The sequence below is a fragment of the Balaenoptera ricei genome, chromosome 15, assembly GCF_028023285.1.
Source record: "Balaenoptera ricei isolate mBalRic1 chromosome 15, mBalRic1.hap2, whole genome shotgun sequence".
In the NCBI taxonomy this organism is placed as follows: Eukaryota; Metazoa; Chordata; class Mammalia; order Artiodactyla; family Balaenopteridae; genus Balaenoptera; species Balaenoptera ricei.
In genome coordinates this window covers 69,372,283-69,393,977 of record NC_082653.1, presented here as the reverse complement: position 1 = coordinate 69,393,977, position 21,695 = coordinate 69,372,283, and the positions used below count along the sequence as shown (strand labels likewise).

General features: G+C 42.4%; 1 protein-coding gene across 1 annotated transcript in view; it reads left to right on the top strand.

Annotated features, from left to right (window-relative positions):
• LOC132349888 (Fanconi anemia group B protein-like) overlaps positions 1–19,013 on the top strand; it is a 31,993-nt gene extending 12,980 nt beyond the window's left edge. The window contains 5 exon segments of the mRNA XM_059898704.1: positions 662–802; positions 1,932–2,128; positions 17,652–17,766; positions 17,769–18,813; positions 18,815–19,013. Coding sequence (XP_059754687.1) covers positions 662–802; positions 1,932–2,128; positions 17,652–17,766; positions 17,769–18,813; positions 18,815–19,013 — 1,697 coding nt within the window.
• The last annotated feature ends 2,682 nt before the right edge of the window (positions 19,014–21,695 follow it).

Below are 21,695 nucleotides of genomic sequence, written 5' to 3'. Positions count from 1 at the left end.
GTTGCTGATTACTATGCTACACAGCTCAGATTGAGAGAATGGACAAGACAAATAAGATTATTACAATCCCTGCTCTGGTCCAAAGCACAAACATCCTGGAAACAAACAGGATCTCCCTGGCAGTTCACAATATAAGCACTGATCCACTCACTCACATAATATCTCAGAACCCAACGCATATTACCAGCCATGCACCAGGGAGGGGCAGACAAGAAGCAGAGCGGAGGAAAAAGAAAGATCAAACTCAACAGGGATAAATGCACTATAAGAGGATAATGAAGGCAGTGTTTGGGAGGCAATGATCTCCAAGCCACATGACCGACCTCATTGAGGGGTGCTTGAAACATACTGCTCACCCTCTCTTACAACCAGAACACCTTGCATTTATACTTTTTTTTTTTTTTTTGGCTGCGCTGTGCGGCTTGTGGGATTTTAGTTCCCCAACCAGGGATCAAACCCAGGCCCACAGCAGTGAAAGCACTGAGTCCTAACCACTGGACTGCCAGGGGATTCCCACTCTTTGCATTTGTAAAAGGTAATTTTTCCATAAAATGTCCTGGCTTTGCCCTCCCCAAAGTCCCAGTCTTAAACTTGTATCCCTTTACTTGTCCATTGTCACCAGGATCCCCAGTATGCCTGATGCATCTGTTTCTTATTCTAGAACTCCCTGAGCTCACGCATTCTGCTCCAAAGGTGCCTCCTGTTCCCATAGTTGTCCAAACTGGAGACACCCCTCGACAATTCTCCAGCCTAAATCTGCTGTGCCCTCAGGAGCCCAGGAAGAACAGTATATCTTCCAACCGTACTTTTCCTTAGCTTTAAAAAAAAATTAACAGTAAACATTTTTATCTCAAAAGTGTCTGTTTTAAGGGGTTAATATCCAAAATATATAAGGAACTCTTACAACCCAATAGAAAATTAAACCCAATTAAAAAATGGGTTAAGAATTTGAATAGACATTTTTTTCCAAAGAAGGCATACAAATGGCCGATAGGTATATGAAAAGATGCTCAATATCAATAATCATTTCCCTAAATGCAAATCAAAACCACAAAAATATATTACCTCACTCTTGTTAGGGTGGCTATTATCGAAAAATCAAAAGACAGTTAAGTGTTTGTGAGGATGTGGAGAAATTGCAACCCTCATACACTGTTGGTGGGAATATAAATGGTTCAGCTGCTATGGAAAACAGCATGAAAATACCACAAAAAATTAAAAATAGAACTACCATATGATCCAGCAATCCCATTTCTAGTATTTATCCCAAAGAACTGAAATCAGGATCTCAAAGAGATGATCACCCATGTTCACTGCAGTATTAGTCACAATAGCCAAGATGTGGAAACAACCTAAATGTGCATCAGTGGATGAATGGATAAAGAAAATGTGGTCTGTACATATAATGGAATATTATTCAGCCTTAAAAATGAAGTAAATCCTACCGTATGCAGTAACATGGATAAACCTGGAGGACATTATGCTAAGTGAAATAAACCAGTCACAGAAGGACAAATACTGCATGATCTCACTTATATGAGGTACCTAAAATAGTTAAAGTCATGCAAGCAAAGAATAGAACTGTGGTTGCCAGGGCCAGCGGGAAAGGAGATGGAGAGTTTTTAATCAACAACTATAAAATTTCAGTTTTGCAAAAGGAGTAAGTTCTAGAGATCAGCTGTACAACAGTTGTGCCCAGAAATAACAATGCTGTGTTGTACACTGAAAAATTTAAGAGGATACATCTCATGTTACGTGTTTTTAACTACAATAAAACTTTGAGAAAGAACTAATCAGCTATGTGTAATTTATAGCAGAGTACTTTATATTTCATTATTATTTGCAAATTGTGTGATGCCCTTTCTTTATATCTGCAAAGTGTATAATAAACTTATGTTTGTATAGACACGCATGCATTTTTTCCCCCTCAGAGCTGGTTGGTAAACATATACCAGCATTGCCGAACCTGGCTGTGCACGCAGGACTTTGGGAAAAGGAGTGCTGCTGTGCAGTGCCAGCTCGGTCCCTGCCAAGCTCAGATTCCCGCTTCCTGACGGCTCTGTCCCATGGCAGGAACCGTGCTTCCTCCACCTGGGACTTTGCCCAGAAGTGCAGTTTGGCTCTGACAGTAAGGCGTCCTCCAAGGAGCTGGCCACCCACATCTCTGCCTTCTGCACACACTCGCTTCCCTCTGCCAAATCACCAGATGTGAGATGTGTCTCAGCACAGGAAAGAAACAGGAAAGATGGTGGGGATCCTGAGCCCCTCAGTCCTCAGCCTCCTGCTCTCTACCCAGATGTCAAGGGACTTGTATACAGACAAAAACCAAGGTTTTCTTTCTCTAAGAAATGTTTCTTCACGTGTGGCCTCCAACTATCTCCTTTAGAACCGCCCGGTACACGTGTACTTTCCTGGACCCTAGTCAGGCCTTCTGGGTTATCATCTCTAGGGTAGAGTCTGAACTTTGAACTGCTCTACTCATTCATTCATCTATTGAGTGCCTGCTGTCTGCCAGGCACTGTTGTAGGCTCTGGATATACCAGGGAACAAAACAGACAAAACCCCTGTTTGCATGGAGGTTATACTAATGAAGAAACACCAAATAGACAAGACGTGTATGGAAAATATATAGTATATTCGTTAGTAATAAGTGCTAGGGAGAAGAATAAAGCCAGGATAGGGGGTAAGAAGTATGAAGGAGAAATATGAGTAAAGATCTGAAAGAAGATAGTGAGACATGTGGCCATCTGAGTGGAACAGTGCTCCAGGCAGAGGGAACAGCAAATACAACAGCCCCAAGGAAGGAGTTTGCTTGTGTAACAGGGAAGAACAAAATCTGACTCCATGTTGAATCGTTTCTTTTCTTTTTAACCTTTGCTGTCCATTGCTTTTTGTTACTATAATCACTAAAAAGATGTTGTCTATAGGTATTGACATACATAATGGCCTCCCTCTGGGAACCCTGCCCCTCTGTGTAAATGTTAAAGTGCCTTTGTTCAGCTCACAGGGAAGCATCCTGACCCTGTTCACCTGTGGATGGCTGCAAGAAAGAAGAAATTAACACATCCCCTCCCCGAGGCTGGCCAAACCAGGAGATGTTTTGCAAGACTTATGGCCTTATTACTTTACTTCCTCACCTCCTCCCCCTCTCTGTTCTATAAAAGAAACTAGCATCCAGACCCCGATAAGATGATACTCTAGGACATTAGTCTGCTGTCTTCTCGGACACCCAGCTTTCTGAATATAGTCGTTATTCCTTGCCTCAACACCTCATCTCCTGATTTATTGGCCTGTCATCCAGCGAGCAGAGTGAGCTTGGACTCAGTAACACTTGGAGTGATCAAGGAAAAGGAGGAGACCAGTATGGTTGAAGAATTCCCAGAGATTCTTCTGCACACAAAAATGGAGAACTCCTAGCAGAGCAAATGCCGCTAACTTTTTCATGTGAAGTCTGTCATCCTCCGCACACTTGTGTTTCCAGACCGTTCCTCCAGTTCATTTGTTTCTTTCACCAAACATTTATTGAGCACTTACAAAGTGCCTATATTATGAGGCTGAAAGTCCTTCACTTGTAAACATTTTCTGGCATCTTTGCCTGTCAATCCAACACCCTCTGATCCCAGCTGGATTTCATTCTTCAGTTTCTTGAACCTTAAGTTACGAGCCTACTGCCATCCCCCAAACTCTCTGCAGTTACCCTTTATTCTCTGCTTGTGGCCACAGGATAACATTAGTTCCCCAAACCTGGGTCCAGTTCCCAGAACCTCCCTGTCCCAGCAAAAGGTTCAGGTCCTTCACTGGCCTGCAAGGGGCATCAGGAGCTTGAGTTTAGTCTTGGACATTGAGCTTGAGGCACCTGGGATGCACATAGGAGGCCATGCACAGCAGGTCATTGGGTTGGTAGCTGTATGGCTCAGAAGAGAGGGCAAGGATGGAAGTAGTGATTCAAGTCACCATAATCATTTGTTGAACTGCTTTCCATGTGCTAAGCTGGTGGTTCTCAACCCTGACTGTACATTCAAAGTGTCTGGAGAGCTTTAAAAATATATAGATACAAGGGTCCTACTGCAGACCAATGAACACCAAATCTCTGGGGGTGGGGCCCAGGCATCTGTACATTGTGAAAGTGTTCCAGGTGATCCTAACATGCAAGCAGAGTTGAGAACCACTGTGATACATGAGCGGGATCAGTGATTCTCAACCTTGGCTATGCATTGGAATAAACCAGGGAGCTTTAAAAAGTATTGCTGCCTTGGTCCCATCCACAGAGGTACTGCTGTGTTAAGTGGTCTGGGTGCAGCTGGGCTTGGGGAGTTTAAAAAGCTCCCCCGGTAATGAAGTCCAGGTTGAGATAAACCTTGGATACTCTCTTCCTCCATCCACTGAGCTAGGTGATGGACATCTGGGATGAGAGGATTACAAAGATGAACCAGAAATCTTTCCAATCCTCAAGAATCTCACTCTGGCTGCCATGGACATGCCCATCTGTAGCTTTGCTTGCCCTGGACTCCTTTCTCACTGGCAACATCACCTTCCTTCTTTAGGGGAACTCCTCCTACTTCCATTCCAACAATATGGTTTTTAATGGGCATTGCCAACCATGACCTGCCCTGTTCCTTTGGCTATAGACCTGAGCCAGGAAAATCAGAACCCTCCTTGCAGTTTTCTGAATTAAAACTATGGGAAGTGGGGTGAAGCTGAGGAGATATGAGCTTGGCCACCACTGATTGCCACGCTTTCAGCTTCGTGGAGAAAACAGTTCTGAAAAAAAGAAACTACCACGCACCCAAAAGGGAGTTGTGTGTGTGTGGTGGGGATGTGAGGGTCGGTGGGCAGACCGTGTGCTACACAGGAGCAGGGAGTACCTGAGTTCCCAGTTTTTTATTGTCAATGAAGGCAGCTGCTTCCTCATCTTTCCAAGATTTAGTTACCTTGGTCAATAAATTTCCCACTTTGCCTCAGTTAGTTGAAACTAGGTCACATGAAACAATTTGAAGAACCCTCACAACACACAAGCCTTGGAGGAATTAATCGAGGAGAAGGATTAAAGCATTAGGTAAAACCAGCCCCTTTGAGCTCAGTGGTGGAGCTGGGGGAGGGTCTGTTGATGACACAGGTGAGGGTGTAGCCTTGGGCTCCCATCTAAAATGAAAGCCCTCAGCCAAAAACTCAACTGGATTGCAAAGGCATTTAGGACTTGGGGGAGAAATGAAAATGTATTCTTCTATATCAGAGGGAAAAAAAGTGTCTAACAGGTTGTGAATAATTCAGATTTAATTACTAGGAAAATGCCTTCCTTTTTTTTTTTTTTTTAATTCTTTCTCCTGCCTGATGCTTAGGCAGCAGGTTTAGGAGATATTTTTGTTCCAGAAATTCTCCTTGAGAACTAGTGAGCCAAGTCCTCAGGTTTCTTCTTGTTGTGTGTGAAAGCCGGGGTGTTTGGATGTGGGCAGGAAGGAGCTGCAGGTATCCTGTAGCTCTTCCTACTGAATGCTGCCTGGCGTGGTACCCACTCTGGGGGTCCCACTCCAATGCCTGGGGCCTCTGAGCTTGTGGCTTATAAACTGGACGGTACAGGTGTGAAATTCTCCCAGCCATGCAGATGGGTGCCATTACAGTTCTGTGGTATTTCATCTCAGACACGGCCTCATCACTGCTCAGCAATCCTATTACACACCTACTGCCATCGACTTCAAACCTCATTACTCACTTGGAGCCCTCAATACTCTCTATTCCACGCCCACTCTCCCCTCCTCCCCAGAAGATGAATTTTAAAAATAACAGCTTTATTGAGACTTAATTCATATGCCATAGATTTCACCCCTTTGAAGTATACAATTCAATGATTTTTAGTATATTCACAAAGTTGTACAACCATCACCACTATCTAATGTTAGAATATTTTTATAACTCCAAAAAGAAGCCCCATACCCATTAGCAATTACTCCCCATTGCCCTCCTCCCCACAGCCCCTGGCAGCCACTAATCTACTTTCTGTATCTACTGTTGCAATAGGGTTGCCTCATCTGGACATCTCATGTAAATGGAATCATATAATATGTGGTCTTTGTGTGTAGCTTCTTTCACTAGCCTGATGTTTTCAAGGTTCATTCGTGCTGTAGCTTGTATCAGTACTTCATTCCTTCTCATGAGTGAATAATATTCCTTTGTATGAATACATATTTGGCTTTTCCATTCATCAGTTGATGGACATTTGGGTTGTTTCCAATTTGGGGCTATTATGAATAATGCTGCTATGCACATTTGTGTACAAGTTTTTGTGTGGACATACTTCCAACTCTTTGGGGTGTATTTCTAAGAGTACCCTTGCTAAGTCGTATGGTAACTCAAAGTGGTAACTTTGCTAGGTCATATGGTAACTTTTGAGAAACTTCCAGACTGTTTTCCAAAGTGGCTGCACCGTTTTACAATCCTATCAGCAACGTATAAGGGTTCCAGTTTCTCCACATTGTTGCTAACATTTGTGATTGTCTGTCTTTTATATTTTAGTCATCCTAGCAGGTGTGAAGTGGTATCTCACTGTGGTTTTGATTTGCAAAACCTAATGATTAATCTTTTCCTATCAAACTTACACACTTTGTCCATTGTAAAATTAGGTTTTTTTTTATTATTAAATTGTAATAATTCTTTATATAATCTGGATACAAGTCCCTTATTATATATATGGTTTCCAAATATTTTCTCCCAGTCTGAGGGTTGTCTTTTTACTTTTTGTCCTTTGAAGCACAAAATTTTAAATTTTGATGATGTCCAATTTATTTATTTTTTTCTTATCACTTTTGCTTTTAGTGGCATATATCTAAGAAACCACTGCCTAATCCAAGGTCTTGAAGATTTACTCCAGTGTTTTCTTTTGGAGGTTTTATAGTTTTATCTCTTACATTTAGGTATGATTCATCTTGAGTTTATTTTTGTATGTGGTGTGAGGTAGGGTCCAACTTTGTTCTTTTACATGTGGAAATCCAGTTGTCCCAGTATCATTTGTTGAAAGACTTTTCTTTCCTCATTGAATTGTCTTGGCAACCTTGTTGAAAATCAATTGACTACAAATGTAAGGGTTTATCTCTAGTCTCTCAATTCTATTCCATTCATCTGTTTACCCTCTTGACAGTACCACACTGTCTTCATAGTGTAACTGTAGTAGGTTTGAAATCAGGAGGTACAAGTCTTCCAACTTTGTTCTTTTTCAAGATTGTTTTGGCTATTCTGAGTTCCTTGAATTTCTATATGAATTTTAGGGTCAGCCTGTCAATTTCTGCAAAAAGATTGCTGAGATTTTATAGGGATTGTGCTGAATCTGTAGATCAGTTTGGGGACTATTGTCATCTTAACAATATTAAGTCTTCTGATCCATGAATGTAGGATGTCTTTCCTTTTCTTTAGGTCTACTTTAATTCTTTCAACAATGTTCTGCAATGTACAAGTCTTGTACTTCTTTTATTGAATTTATTTCTAAGTACTTCATTCCTGTTGAGGCTATTATAAGGGGAATGACTTCTTAATTTCATTTCTGTATTGTTCATTACTACTGTATAGAAATACAATTAATTTTTGTATATTACTCTTATATTGTACAATGTTGATGTATCTGTTTGTTAGTTCTAATAGTTTTTGTGTGTGTGTGTATGTGTGTGTATATTCCTAAGAATTTTCTCTGTTTTCTGCAAATAAAAATAGTTGCACTTCCTTTCCAGTCTGGGTTCCTTTTATTTTTCTCTTGTCTAATTGCTTTAGCAGAAGAGTTTTGGAATGGTTGAATATAGTAGTTCTAGTGGGTTCATGGACTTTGAAATAGTCAGATATGGTTATGAATTCTAGCTCCACCACTCCACTCACTTTCTGTGTGATTGTAAGCTGGTATCTTGACTTCTTTGAACCTTGATATATTTTTTAAAATTTTTATTAGAGCATAGTTGGTTTACAATGTTGTGTTAGTTTCAGGTGTACAGCAAAGTGAATCAGTTTTACATATATCATATATCCACTCTTTTTTAGATTCTTTTCCCATTTAGTCCATTACAGAGTATTGAGTAGAGTTCTCTGTGCTATACAGTAGGTCCTTATTAGTTATCTATTTTATATATAGCAGAGTGTATATGTCAATCCCAATCTCCTAATTTATCCCTCCCCCACCTCCCCTTACCCCCGGTAGCCATAAGTTTGTTTTTTACATCTGTAACTCTATTTCTGTTTTATAGGTAAGTTCATTGTACCCTTTTCTAGATTCCACATATAAGTGATATCATATGATATTTGTCTTTGTCTGACTTACTTCACTCAGTATATAACAATCTCTATGTCCATCCATGTTGCTGAAAATGACATTATTTTGTTCTTTTTTATGAGTAAGTAAAGAGCCTTGATATTTTACCTGTAAACCCAACTTGCAGGGTTTTTAAAAATGTATTTTTTTTAAAAAATTATTTATTTATTTGGCTGTGTCAAGTCTTAGTTGCAGCATGTGAGATCTTCGTTTCGGCTCACGGGCTCTCTAGTTGTGGCGTGCATGGTCTAGAGTGCGCAGGCTCAGTAGTTGTGGTGCGCGGGTTAGTTGCCCAGCAGCATGTGGGATCTTAGCTCCCTGACCAGGGATCGAACCTGCGTCCCCTGCATTGGAAGGTGGATTCTTAACCACTGGGCCACCTGGGAAGTTCCTAAAAATATATTTTTTAATTAAAACATTATATATATATGTGTATATATATATAATAAAATGTACAGGTCTTAACTGTTCAGTTTGATGAATTTTGACTATTGTATACATTTGTGTAACAACCGTCTGAAAATAAGAAATGAAGCATTTCCATCACCCCAGAAATTTCACTTGTACCCCCTTCTAGTCAATCTATTTCTTCCATCATCATAGATTCGTTTAGCCTGTTTCATGTAAGTACAACCATATAGTACGTTCTCTTTCGTGACTACCTTCTTTTACTCAACATAATGTTTTTGAGATTCATCCATGCTGTTATGGGTATCAGTGGCTTATTTCTTTATATTGTTGAGTAGTATTCCATTGTGTGGACATACTACAATTTGTAATACATCCTCCACTTGATGGACATTTTGAATTGTTCCCAGTTTGGGACACTATTATGAATCAGGTTGCTATGAACAATTGTGTGCATGCCTTTTAATAGATATATGTTTTCATTTGTCTTGGGTAAATACCTAGGCATGGAATTGCTAGGTCATACAGTAGATGTATCTTTAACTTTATAAGAAACTTCCAAATAATTCAAAATGGTTGTACCACTCTCCATTCTCACAGCAATGTATGAGAATTCCAGTTGCTCCATATTCTTGTTGACATCTGATTTTAACCATTCTAATAGGTTTGAAGTGGTATCTTGCTGTGGTTTTCATTGGCATTGCCCTGATGGCTAAAGATGCTGAGCACCATTTCATGTGCTTGTTGGTAATGTATATTTCCTTTTGTCAATTTTGTTCATGGCTTTTGCTCACTTAAAGAAAAATTGAGTTGTTTGATTTTTATTGTTAATTCATAGGCGTTTAAAATATATTTTGGATACTCTTCCTTTGATATATGCACTATGGTTTTCCCCAGTCTGTGTATGTAGGTTCGTTTTGAGATTCAAATGAGGAATGATATGTTAAGGACAGTGATTGGCACATAGTAATTATTCAAAATAAAAAGAACAGAGGCTACCAGGTCATGATCTCCCTCAATTTTCCGACCATCTACCCTGAAACTTAGCTGCATCTCTACCCATCCTTAGCATTTTCTCCCTTGTTTTAGAGGAAGAGAAGAATTTCTCAACCAAATCCACCTCAGCAGAGATCTTGCTATATGAATTATGCCCTCCTATAACTTTTACATCTTTATTCTGTACTCATACATATTCAAAAATCTGAAGTTTCTTCTTTTAAAAATAAAAACAGGTGGGAGGAAGATAAGGAACAATGATCTTACATGACCTTTTTCTTCTTTCTGGAAATTTTTAGGATTTTCTCTTTATTCTTGATGTTTTGCATCCACGTATGAGACTTTCAAAATTCATCCTACTTCTCAGTGTTCTTACCTGGTTAGCTTCTTACAAGCCTGGCGTAGTTGTTCTATCTCCCCAGTTAATCACCTTGACAAGTACTCCTGGGCCTGCCCTTCCTGCCTGTATCCCTTGACTCTGAGCTTGGAGTCCCTCTCCATACATTCCTACCTTCTCTGGAGATTCCCCTGCAAATTTTGGGGTGATGGTTCCTTCTAGTTTTGTTTATCTGTAGTGTGTATGTTGTCTGCTTCCCAGCTTCAGCTTTGACTTAAAATTTCTGACCATCTGATGACACTTTCTTGCTTTCCCATGCCTTTGTGTGTTTGTTTCTTGGGTTTGGGGGTAACAGAGATATAGGTGCTTATATTCAGTTTGTCCTAATAGCCAATCTCCAAAGAAACTTTCTAACATGCTACTTATATATTCAGTACGGAGCATGGTATTGGTTTATTGTAGGCAGTCAGCAAGTTATTTGCAGAATGAATCAAGGGACAAGTGTGTGGGAGAGAAGCTTCCAGACACTGTAAAGCCCACTAGCCTCCCACTCCTGACCTCCATATATAGTGTTCAGGAATATGTACTGTAGAAATAGATGGACTAGTTAGGGGACTCTGAGCAAGTTATCTTGTCTCTCTAGGCCTCTCATTCCTCATTCATAAAATGGGGATGGTAAGAATTCCTACCCAGTGGGATTGCCATGAGGATTAATGCAGCAATGCACATAAAGTGCTTAGAATGGCATCTGGTGCATATTAATCAATAAGGATTGAGTTTCTTTTAAATTAACAATGAAATATTTCAGGTTCGAACACATTTCTGAGTCACGTGGTCTATGTTACTTGCACTCTTACCAGCAGCCTCCCTTCCCCGAATCTGCGTCCTCATTCACCTGCACCTTCCTCCGCTTTACACCCATCCCATCCCCCCAGCATCTATGTGCAGTCTCTCCTTTCCAAGCAACCCAGAAGCTTGTCACATAGTCTTCCCTTTAATGGTCCTTAGTAAAAACCCTTAACCAAGCCTGTCATCACTGTCAGTAGGAGGTGAGTAAGCCATTAGCATTCCTTACTTAATGGACCAGTATTTCTTTTGGGGGTACCAGTACCAATTAAGAGATGGAAATAAAGTTTTAATCTTGTTTCCTGATGGACATAGTACAATGTGCGGTAAAACACCTTCTCTTCAAGGCACCACACAGGTGAGTTTGAGAACACCTTTGTCTGGGGTGTCATCGGAGCAGTGACATAGAGGTAATCATCTTAGAAGTCAGACTTTAGAAATCCAAATGCTTCCTGGGCTCAAAGAGTGGCCATATGGATCCATCTGGGCTAGGTTAAAAGGCATGAAGGTGTGATTCTAGAGAAAGTGTTGGATAAAAAGGAACACAGGGGATGCATCTCTGACAATTAAGACAGCACCACGTACCAAGAGATGCTTAGAAATGTAGAGGATGTATTTCTGGTTGGATAAAAAAAAGCGCTCATTCATTTGGTGACTGTTTATTGAGCACCTACGACGTGCCAGTCACTCTTCTAAATACCAGGGTTACAACAGGAAAGAAAACAGACCCAAATCTCTTCCCTCATGTTACTTACATTCCTGTTTAAGCGTAACGGGGGACCACGAGGCCAGAGGAAAAGGAAAGTTTGGTTGGCAGATTGGAGACTTTTCGAGATGATTGATGAGCGTGATTAGAATTCTTTGAGGTAGAAATGCAGGGACAGATGAAAGACCTTGGACCTCTGATCTTCCTGGGAAGAGGAGTTTAGAAATTCCGAGAGCTCATTCTCAGGGAACATGTGGGGAGGGGCCTGGGCAGGTCTGTGGAGGGCTGAGAGACAGCAAGAGGACTTGGAAGTGGTTCTGGAAGGAGACACGATAAAGTGTTGGTGGGAGGGGGTGGTGTGAACTCACAAGCAAGCTTGCCTTGCTGGGGTGCTGATGGTGAGAGGAATCCAGGGCTTTGGGAATGAGCAAGACATGGAATAATGTATTGGTTATGGGCATGTGCCTTGAGTCGGGGTCTGCCACCTGCTGTGTACATGACCTTGGAAAGTTTTCTACTTTCTCCTTCAGTGAAGACCTTAGTTTCTTCATCTTTAATGGGAACAATGCTGTAGCTTGTTGTGTGGATTTGGCAGGCTAATGCGTATATATGTATATTAATATGTGCCTGGCATTATGATCCTGTTTGTAAAGTTGTGTCTCCACGGGCTGATTCATAGCCACGTCTGGAGGGTGACTGGAGGAAACATGCCTCTTCTTCCTGAGACCGTCACAACCATCGTGCGGGGGTGAGGGGCTCAGCCATCTAGGGTTACTCAGGGTCTACTCCAGCCGGGCGGGGGCTCCTGGCTGCCTCTCTACATCCTTGCACTTTGGGGCCTCTTTTCACTTTGTTTTAAAATATTTCCCGAAGCTCTAATTGCTACACTTCCTCAAATGTTTTTAATACAGGCAATCAGCAGCTACTGCAATTAGGAGGACCTAATTACCATCGGCATTCTTTCTCTTCCCTCAGAAACCACCATTGGAACAGTCACAAATAAACCTTAATGAAGACCAAAGATCTTTCTTCAGTCTAAAGCCATTTGTAATCATGATCTGTTATTGTCAGAGCCAGCAGGCAGAGGAGTCCTTAGAAGGACTGTTGCATATTCAGTAGTGACAGCAGCCGCGGCAGCAGCAGAGAGAGACGTGCTGGAGCAGGCAGGCGTGGGGCTGGGGGTCTGTGGTCCAGGCCTGAATGGGTTGGCACTCAGTCTATTGCTGTGCTTTCACTGAACCTTAAGAATAAGGTTTGAGGGACTTCCCTGGTGGTCCAGTGGTTAGGACTTCGCCTTCCAATGCAGGGGGTGCAGGTTCGATCCCTGGTCGGGGAGCTAAGATCCCACATGCCTCGCGGCCAAACTACCAAAACATAAAACAGAAGCGATATTGTAACAAATTCAATAAAGACTTGAAAACGGTCCACGTCCAAAAAATCTTTAAAAAGAATAAGGTTTAACTATACTCCAATTAAAAAAAAAGGAAAAAAAAAAAGGAGGTTTGATTAATTAAAAAAATATATACCTATAGTCCCTGTGTAATCACGGCCCAGATCAAGATATAGAACATTTCCAACATCCTGGAAGGCTCCCTCCTGCCCTTCTGTGATGTGTCCATCAGGGTAGAATCAGAAAAGCAGAACCATGATGAATGTTAGGTTATCAGGGATTAAAAGAATTTGACCGTACCCAACTGTGGGAGGAACTGGGAAATTAAAAGTTCAAAAAAAGGGCGTAGAGGGATCAGAAAAGGTGCTCACTTGAAGCAAGGACACAGGTGAATGAGTCAGAGATTGTCAGGAAGCCCGGCAGCTGGCCACGTCCAGCTGTAGGAGTGAGACCATAGAGGAGCTGGTGTAGAAACCCATGGGAAGCTGTTGGTTCTTTAGCTGCTGCCTCTGTGCATTTGCAGTGAAGCATCCTGTGGTGATTGTGTCACTGCGGGTCAGCAGGGCCGGCATTCAGGAGAAGGGCTGAAGGCGGCGTGCAGAGAGCAGAGCCAGGGCAAACTGGAACCTAGTAGCATCTGTTTCTCACCGCCATGAACATTCAATGGGGGCTGCTTCACTCTGGGCAGCTCTAACCTGGAACCACTCAGGGAAGGTGATTCTGGGAAGCATGGACCCCTGTACAACCAGGCTACTAGAACAATCCGGCACAATGGAAAAATGTTCACGTCCACTAAGTGGCTGGTGAGGTTGTGTCCTCCAGCTGCGAGGTTGCAGGGCTTTTGAGGAAGAGTCTGTATGTTCCAGCTGCACGACACCTAGAACAGTACCTTCCCCAGAGCTGGTGAGGGGAGGAGGTCTCAGGCCCTCCTCCTTCCTGTTCCCATCTCTCTCCAAGAGAAGGCAATGCTGATGGAGTGGGGTCAGATTCTTGGACAGTGGCCAAGGTCACTGTGCTTTAATGTGTGGGTGTGGCCTATGGCTGTAGGGCTAAGAATAGTGGTTCTCAACCTTGGCTGCCCAGTGGAATCATCTGGGGAGCTTTACAAAATGCTGATGCCTGGGCCACCCCCAGAGAGTCTGGAGTGCAGCCTGGGCATTGGGATTTTTCAAAGCTCCCCAGATGATTCCACTCGGCAGCCAAGGTTGGGAATCACTGGAGAGGCAAGACCTGCAGCTTGGTAGGCTGGATCTTCTCTTTTCAGGGCCTTTCTTCTTTCCCATGCAACAGAAAGGTTGAGTGCCTCTGAGGCTGGCTTCCTGGGGGTAGGTCTCCTCTGCCTTCGTTGCTTCGCCTAAATGATTAGATTTGAAACACAGAGGAGTGAGACACTCTCCTTAGGAATTAAGGCCAAGTCGCCGGCTTCAATCCAGTAGACCAGATTCCTGCATGGGCCAAAATGCTCCCCGCTTCTCCCCACGATTGTAAGGGTTCTCCACAGGGTCAGAGAAAATCTATCTGAGCATAGATAGGTCCACTTATCTGGGTCAGAATTCTCAAAGCAGGCTGTGTATAAAATCCTCTGGTGTAATGTACAGTATGTCACTATGGTTAACAATGCTGTATTGTCTATTTGAAAGTTGCTAAGAGAAAAGATCTTAAAAGTTCTTAAACACACGTTACCGAGTCCAAGTACGTACTGCTCGCTGCGTGACAGGCCAATAAATCGAGAGACGAGTTGTTGGGACAAGGAATAGAAACTTTATTCAGAAAGCCAGCAGAGTGAGAAGATGGTGGACTAGTGTCCCAAAGAACCATCTTGCCTGAGTTAGAATTCAGGCTTCTTTTATACTAAAAGGGGAGGGAGTAAAGTCAAACTTTTCCTGGTTCCAGTCAGCTTCCAGAGGGGATGTGCTAATTTCTTCCTTCCTGTAGTCATTCACAGGTGGGCCTGGTCAGAACGTTTCCTGTGAGGTAAACAAAGGTATTTTAGCATAATGCTCATTACCTGGGACGCAGGGTTCCCAGAGATGGGCCATTATGTAAATTGCCCATAGCTTATGGGCAACAAGTTAGTGATTAACCTGTAATAGTATACCAAGGTTATTCCCTATTACACAATTGTAACTATATGAGGTGTTGGTGAAAAAGTCATCTGTTGATCTAAGAAAGAAATGGAAAATTTTATTCAAGCCAAATTGAGGATTATAACCTGGGAACAGCATCGCAGAAAGCTCTGTTCTGCCTGTTAGAGGTCAAAGCACGGTTATATACGTTTTTTGAGACAGAGGGCTGTACGTTAAATGACGTATTATTGACAATTTACACAATCCAGACCTAAGTGTCATGTGACCCCTTACAAGATCGAGAAGGAACGTTATCTTTTAAGGAGTTATCCTGTTGGTGCTAGGAGAATGCTGGTCTTTATGGTTGAGCAGGTGTTTCTGCTGGTGGGAAGGTCTGATTAATGCATAATGCAGATACACAATGCTCAGTAAGGGGGAGAGAGGAGGCCAAAGGGCAGAGAACATTTTTTATGTTTAAATTTTTCTTGTCTTGCCATAAAATATGAATTTTATTTCACAAGGTGATGGATATGTTAATTAACCTTATTGTGGTAATCATTTTGCAACATATACGTATATCAAATCATTACATTGTAAGCCTTAAACTTATAAATGTCAATTATATCCCAGTAAAGCTGGGAAAATGATCCCCATGAGACTCTTAAAATACCTCCTTGTCTGGGCCCCCCTCAAAGCCAATTGAATCAGACTCTCAGGGAAGGAGGGTCCTGGCTTAGGTATTTTGTATTTTATGAAGGTTTGCTTATTTTATAAAAATTTGTACTGAGCTATAGTATATTACAGGAGATTACACATATCTTAAGATTTCAGGAGAATGAAATTTTACATAAATCTATACCCATGTACCAACATCCTGATGAAGCTATAGAACTTCCCAGCCCCTCCAGAAAACTCCTTCATGCCTCTCCGAGGCAGTAACTCGTCCCAGCTCCCCATGATAGGGTACTTCTATCACCTGAGATTCATTTTGCCTGTTCTTGAACTTCACAGATAGAAATGGGACCAGGCAGCATGTGGTCTTTTGGATCTTAGCTTCTTTCCCTAAACACAGTGTCCGTGAGATTCATCCACCTTGTGGGAGTCAGCAGTTATTCTTTCCATCAGATGAATGTGCCACAATGTATGCATCTATTCTATTTCTGATAGAAATGTGGTGGTTTTCAGTTTTTGGCTATCATAACGAACCTCCTATAAACCTTTTTTATGTGTCTCTTGGTGTACACACACTTGTCAGTGCACTCATCTTTCTTAGGCATATAATTAGAAGTGGAATTGTTGGGATATAGGGCAAATGTATGTTTAGAGTTTCTATATAGGGAATAGGTTTTTTGCTTTTTTTTTTAAGCTCCTAAGGTAGTTCTAATGTTTAGCCAGCATTGAGAATAACCGATCTGGAGGGTAAGTAGAGGCACTTTCCATAAACGTGTGGCTTCACTGTAATAAAACCCAAGTCAAAAGAGGGCTTGCTGTGCCTTTAACATAATAAGGCCAGATTTGTTATTTCTCAAGGGATAAGGTCAAGGTCAATTCTTTTTTTAAAATTAATTAATTAATTAATTAATTTTCAGTGGCATTGGGTCTTCGTTGCTGCACGTGGGCTTTCTTTAATTGCGGCCAGTGGGGGCTACTCTTCGTTGCGGTGCGCGGGCTTCTCATTGCAGTGGCTTCTCTTGTAGCGGAGCACAGGCTCTAGGCACGCGGGCTCCAGTAGTTGTGGCACAAGGGCTCGGTAGTTGTGGCTCGTGGGCTCTAGAGCGCAGGCTCAGTAGTGTGGCGCACGGGCTTAGTTGCTCCGCGGCATGTGGGATCTTCCTGGACCAGGGCTCGAACCCTTGTCCCCTGCATTGGCAGGCAGATTCTTAACCACTGCGCCACCAGGGAAGTCCAAGGTCAATTCTTAAGAGACAAACACATTTTTCAGGTAGCCTAAATGGGAGTGGTTTACACAAGGGAAATTAACCTCACATCTGATTTCAATTACCTTAGGAGATAACAAGCCATTGCCTAAGGTGGAAATACCTGCTGCCCCCATCTTTCCCTGCACCCCTCATCCATGGGACCAGGACTCTTCTTTCTCACCACCTGGAAAAACTAGAAGAAAGTATCAAAGCTCACCCTTTCCACCAGCATACAGAGCCGGGGAGAAATCTCTTCACATTCAGGAGGCACTTGAGATGGCACATTTTGTAACACATGAGACCAGCCTGGGTCTCATGGGGCTTTATTTTTATGGGGTGGGGGTAAGCTATGCTTGAGGAAGGGGCATGTGGTATATTGGACAGACTCCAGGAGGAGAAGGGAAATAATACTATATAATATTATAGCTAATAACTAATATAATTACAAGTAATATAAATATAATTAGTATATAATAATACATAATATAATAATAAAGGGAGGCTTTTTTGTCTTGCACACTCTTCTGCATGTATGAAAGAGATCACAATAAGAACAGGAAAGCAAGATTCGGTGTCACGCAGTGCAGTGTGCTCCTGTATTTGGTTTGGGGTAGGTTTTGTTTATGGGGAGGAGAATGAAAGCATACCTTAACATATACATGGAAAAGTTCTGGAAAGGTTGGTTTGCTTTCTGTTCAGGAATTACAGCAGCATCTCTTGCTTAAGGAAAAAATTATTTCAAAATCTTACAAGGCTTTAATGAACCTGTTTCAAGGGAAAGATGATAGTACATCAAGTGCAGAGGAGGAATGTCTTGTCTTTGTGGTGAAGAAGAAAATCCTGTCTATACCTTTGATGAAAAGTTATCAGATAATTTTCAAGATTCAGAACAGCTGGTAGAGAAGATATGGTATCGTGTAATAGAAGATAGCTTGGTTGTTGGAGTGAAAACCACATCTTCTTTGAAGGTGTTCCTGAATCATGTGACTTTATCGCTGTCAATGGATCAAGCCCCTAACTCCAGCTTTCCGCTCATTAAGTGTCAAAATAGGGTGATCAAGTTGAGTAGGAAATCTTCCCCAGTACCAGGCTCAGTGCCATATGAAATAGGATCAGAGGTAAAAAAAATCAAGTTGAGTGTTGATAGTGAGGAAGAGGAAGAGAAAGAGGAAAGCATTGTTTGTGTACAACCATCTGAGAAAGAGTATGTGCAGATGATTACTGCTGTAACATCTCTTTCACCACTTTTAGCATTCAGTAATTTTTGTTGCATTGTGCTGCTACAAATTAGAGAGAGAGAGAATGGTAACCATTCTGCAACTCGTTATGTTCAGTGTGGCAGAATTTTTTCAAGTCTAGAAGATCTTTCAAGTGGGAAATACCTGCTGACATTTCCAAAGAAGAAACCTATAGAACACATGGAAGATCTCTTTGCGCTTCTTGCGGCCTGGCAGAGAGCTTGTTTTCAAATCATATCACCCAGCTATGCTCTGACTTCAATGAAGGTGTGGCTCTTAGAACACATGGAATGTGAAGTTATCAAAGAATTTCCAGAAATTTGCTTTTGCAAAAGGCCAGGAAGTTTCTATGGGACACTCTTCAACTGGAAACAAAGAACACCATTTGAAGGGATTTTAATAGTCTATTCCAGGAATCAAACAGTTTTGTTCCAGTGCCTTCATAATCTCAGCAGAGTTCTCCCTATAAACAGTTTCTTCAAATATCTAAAATTAGGAAGTGAGGATTTCCTAATTGGTCATTTGGCATTAGCTTTGGAGAAGGAATTTGTTACGCTTGGTTCTTTTTCTTCTGCCTTAGTTAAGGTTGAAAGCAACTTGGTGCAGAGTTGTGAAGCAAGCAACGAGTAGTGGTGATGTGGCTGCCTTATCAGACATAGAGGAAAGCATCCATCCCTACAGAAAAGAACTTCAGAGAGAAAAGAAGCAAATGTTGGGGACGAACCTAAAAGTGAGTGGTGCCCTTTACAGAGAAATGACTTTGAAATTAGCTGAGGTTCAGCTGAAATCAGACCTTGCTGCCCAGAAAGTGACTGATTTATAATTACAACCTCAGCTTGGTTATATTTTAGAATATTTTTCCCTGCCAGAATGTTTTGGTCCTACTTGTTTTCATCTTACATTATATGCCTTCTCTGTAAAAATAAAGATTGAGGCTTACTGTAAAAAAAAAAAAAAAAAAAAAAAAAAAAAAAATAATAATAATAATAATAATAATAATAATAATAATAAAGGGAGTATTAGTGGACAAAGGAGAGGAATACTTTCTTGAGACTTAAGCATTTGTGCTTGGACTTAGAAAACATACATTTGTTCTCCCCTCCCAGTCTGGTTTCCACATTAGTTGTTTATCTCCTACTGGCAAGTGAAAGACTTGGTTTCTATCCTGTTGGAAGGGCACAGAGAGGGTGAAACCTATGGGGTAAATTCCCTGCCAGGCAACTGAAATCCTAACACACCCAAGGCTGTCTCTGAAGAGAACTCAGCTTTGGTGTATGTGGCAGATGCCATGCCAGAAATTAGGGTCATTTTCTCTGCCCTAGTGGGAGAGGTAACAGAAGGTCATGCTATCACTCTTGGGCCTTTGTATTGTGATGCTCTGGGCCCCTCTGGAGGAAATCAAGCTCTATTGTCTGGGAAGTGGAAGTAATCACAGTCTTTAAGGAGAAGTTTCCAGGTGACTATGGGACCTTCTAGGAATAATCCAGGTACCTTTAAAGGGTGAATCGCCCCATCTTCCTGGAAGAGTGAAAGAAGAGCTCTTAAGGGCTCAAAGGAGGTAAACAACTCTTGGGTAAATCCCTGGGATGGATAAAAACACAAAACTTCCTGGGTGCCTGGTAACTTGGGGGATGGGTTGAGGGGACTGTAAGTGGAAGACCTCCCTTGGAACTGTCACTGCTTGAAGGGCTGCCTTGACTTTGAATTGTGACAGCTGAGGTCGGTAATGGACAGCAATGTGGGCTGTCAAGGAAGGGTGTCAACAATGGGTGGGTGGTACACCAGTACATGGACATTGTCTGTCCCCTAATCTTCTCCTATTTTCCTCCCCACTCTGAAGCCTGCTAATGTCACCAAATGTCCTTTCCTTAAAATTTGCTATCCCTCTGTTAGGGAACCATTCATTGACTGAAACTACCTGGCCCTGGCCAGGCAGGATAATAACCACTTGCACGAGTTATCTCACAACAGGAGGTCCCAATAAGGAACATGGAACTGACAAGCTACTGTCAGCCAAAAGAATTTTGGAGGGGCCAAAAGGAGGGAGGGAGATGCCAGGCCATAATATGTCCTGCCCACCTCCCAGAAACCCTCGCACTGGAAACCGTCTTGACTGAGAAATCCATGCGCCACCAGGAAAGGCCTTAAATCGGACCAAATACGGGCGCAGGTGATGCTGAAACTTGGCCTCTGTGCACAGGTGCTGAATCAAATCTCAGAGACAGAGTTTTGGGTGAAATAGAAAACAATAGCTTTATTGCTTTGCCAGGCAAAGGGGGACACAGCTAATACCCTCAAAACTGTGTGTCCCAAACCAGGGGGATTTGGTGAGGAGTTTTATAGCAGTGGTTGAAGGGCAGGGTTGCTGATAAGGATCTGGGTGTGTGCAGGGCCTACAATCCTTTAATCCGGCCTCAGGTGGTCTCCTGATGAGCTTCTGTTGTTCTCAAGGTTATCAAACTGTGACCTTCTCTCTGGAATGAAGAATGCGTCATCAGTTAGTTACCATCTTCCATTTGTTGGGGGATTTATTTATTTATTTATTTACTAGTTATTGGCTGCACTGCACGACATGTGGGATCTTAGTTCCCAGACCAGGGATTGAACCCATGCCCCCTGCATTGGAAGTACAGAGTCCTAAGCACTGGACTGCCAGAGAAGTCCCTGTTGGGGGTTTTAATTCTGCAAAAGAGCTCAAAGATGTTGTTATGTATGTTCCTTGAGGGGGAACCAGGACCCTGCCCCAAGGCTGCGCTACTGTTTCTTGACTGCTCCTCCCTTGTCTCTGCATCCCCTCCCTTCCCTGATTAGCAACTGTTTGAACCTGCCCTTTGGAACTCAGGGAAGGTCATGGAGGCTGAAGCCTATTTCCTACAAACAAGAAATGGGGGACACAGAAGGCTTCCGTGCCCAGGAGCCCCATAGGGTCCTGCTCAGTTTCACAGGCAAGATGATTGTCCAGAGACAACCTAGAAAGCTAACCCCACCACCGTAAACCCTGAGACTACAAGCCACATGGCAGAGAGGTTCTCCTGGGTTCCTATATCCTACTGCTCTCTTCCCGGGCACCCCATCCTAATAAAGTCTTTTGCTTTGTCAGTACATATGTTTCCTCTGACAATTCATTTCCAAGTGTTAGACAAGAGCCCACTCTCAGGCCCTGGAAGGGGTCCCCCTTCTGGTAACACGTCTACTGTTCTCTGCTCTCTTCTGCTGATGGGAGGGATGAGCTCTGATCTCCATTTCTCCTGGTTTCTCCACATGGAGAGAAAGAAGAGTGCTGGTCCCATGGAGGAAGGGTGCAAGGGTAGAGGGGATATTTTCCAATTCCACTGTGCCTTTGAAACGGAGCAGGACCCTGTGGTGCCCTCCTGGGTATATATCCTTTCAGTGTTCCCCCATTTCTTGTTTGTAGGAAATAGGCTTCATTCAGCCTCCTTGACCTTCCCTGAGTTCCAAAAGGGCAGATTCAAACAGTTGCTTATCAGGGAAGGGAGGGAATGCA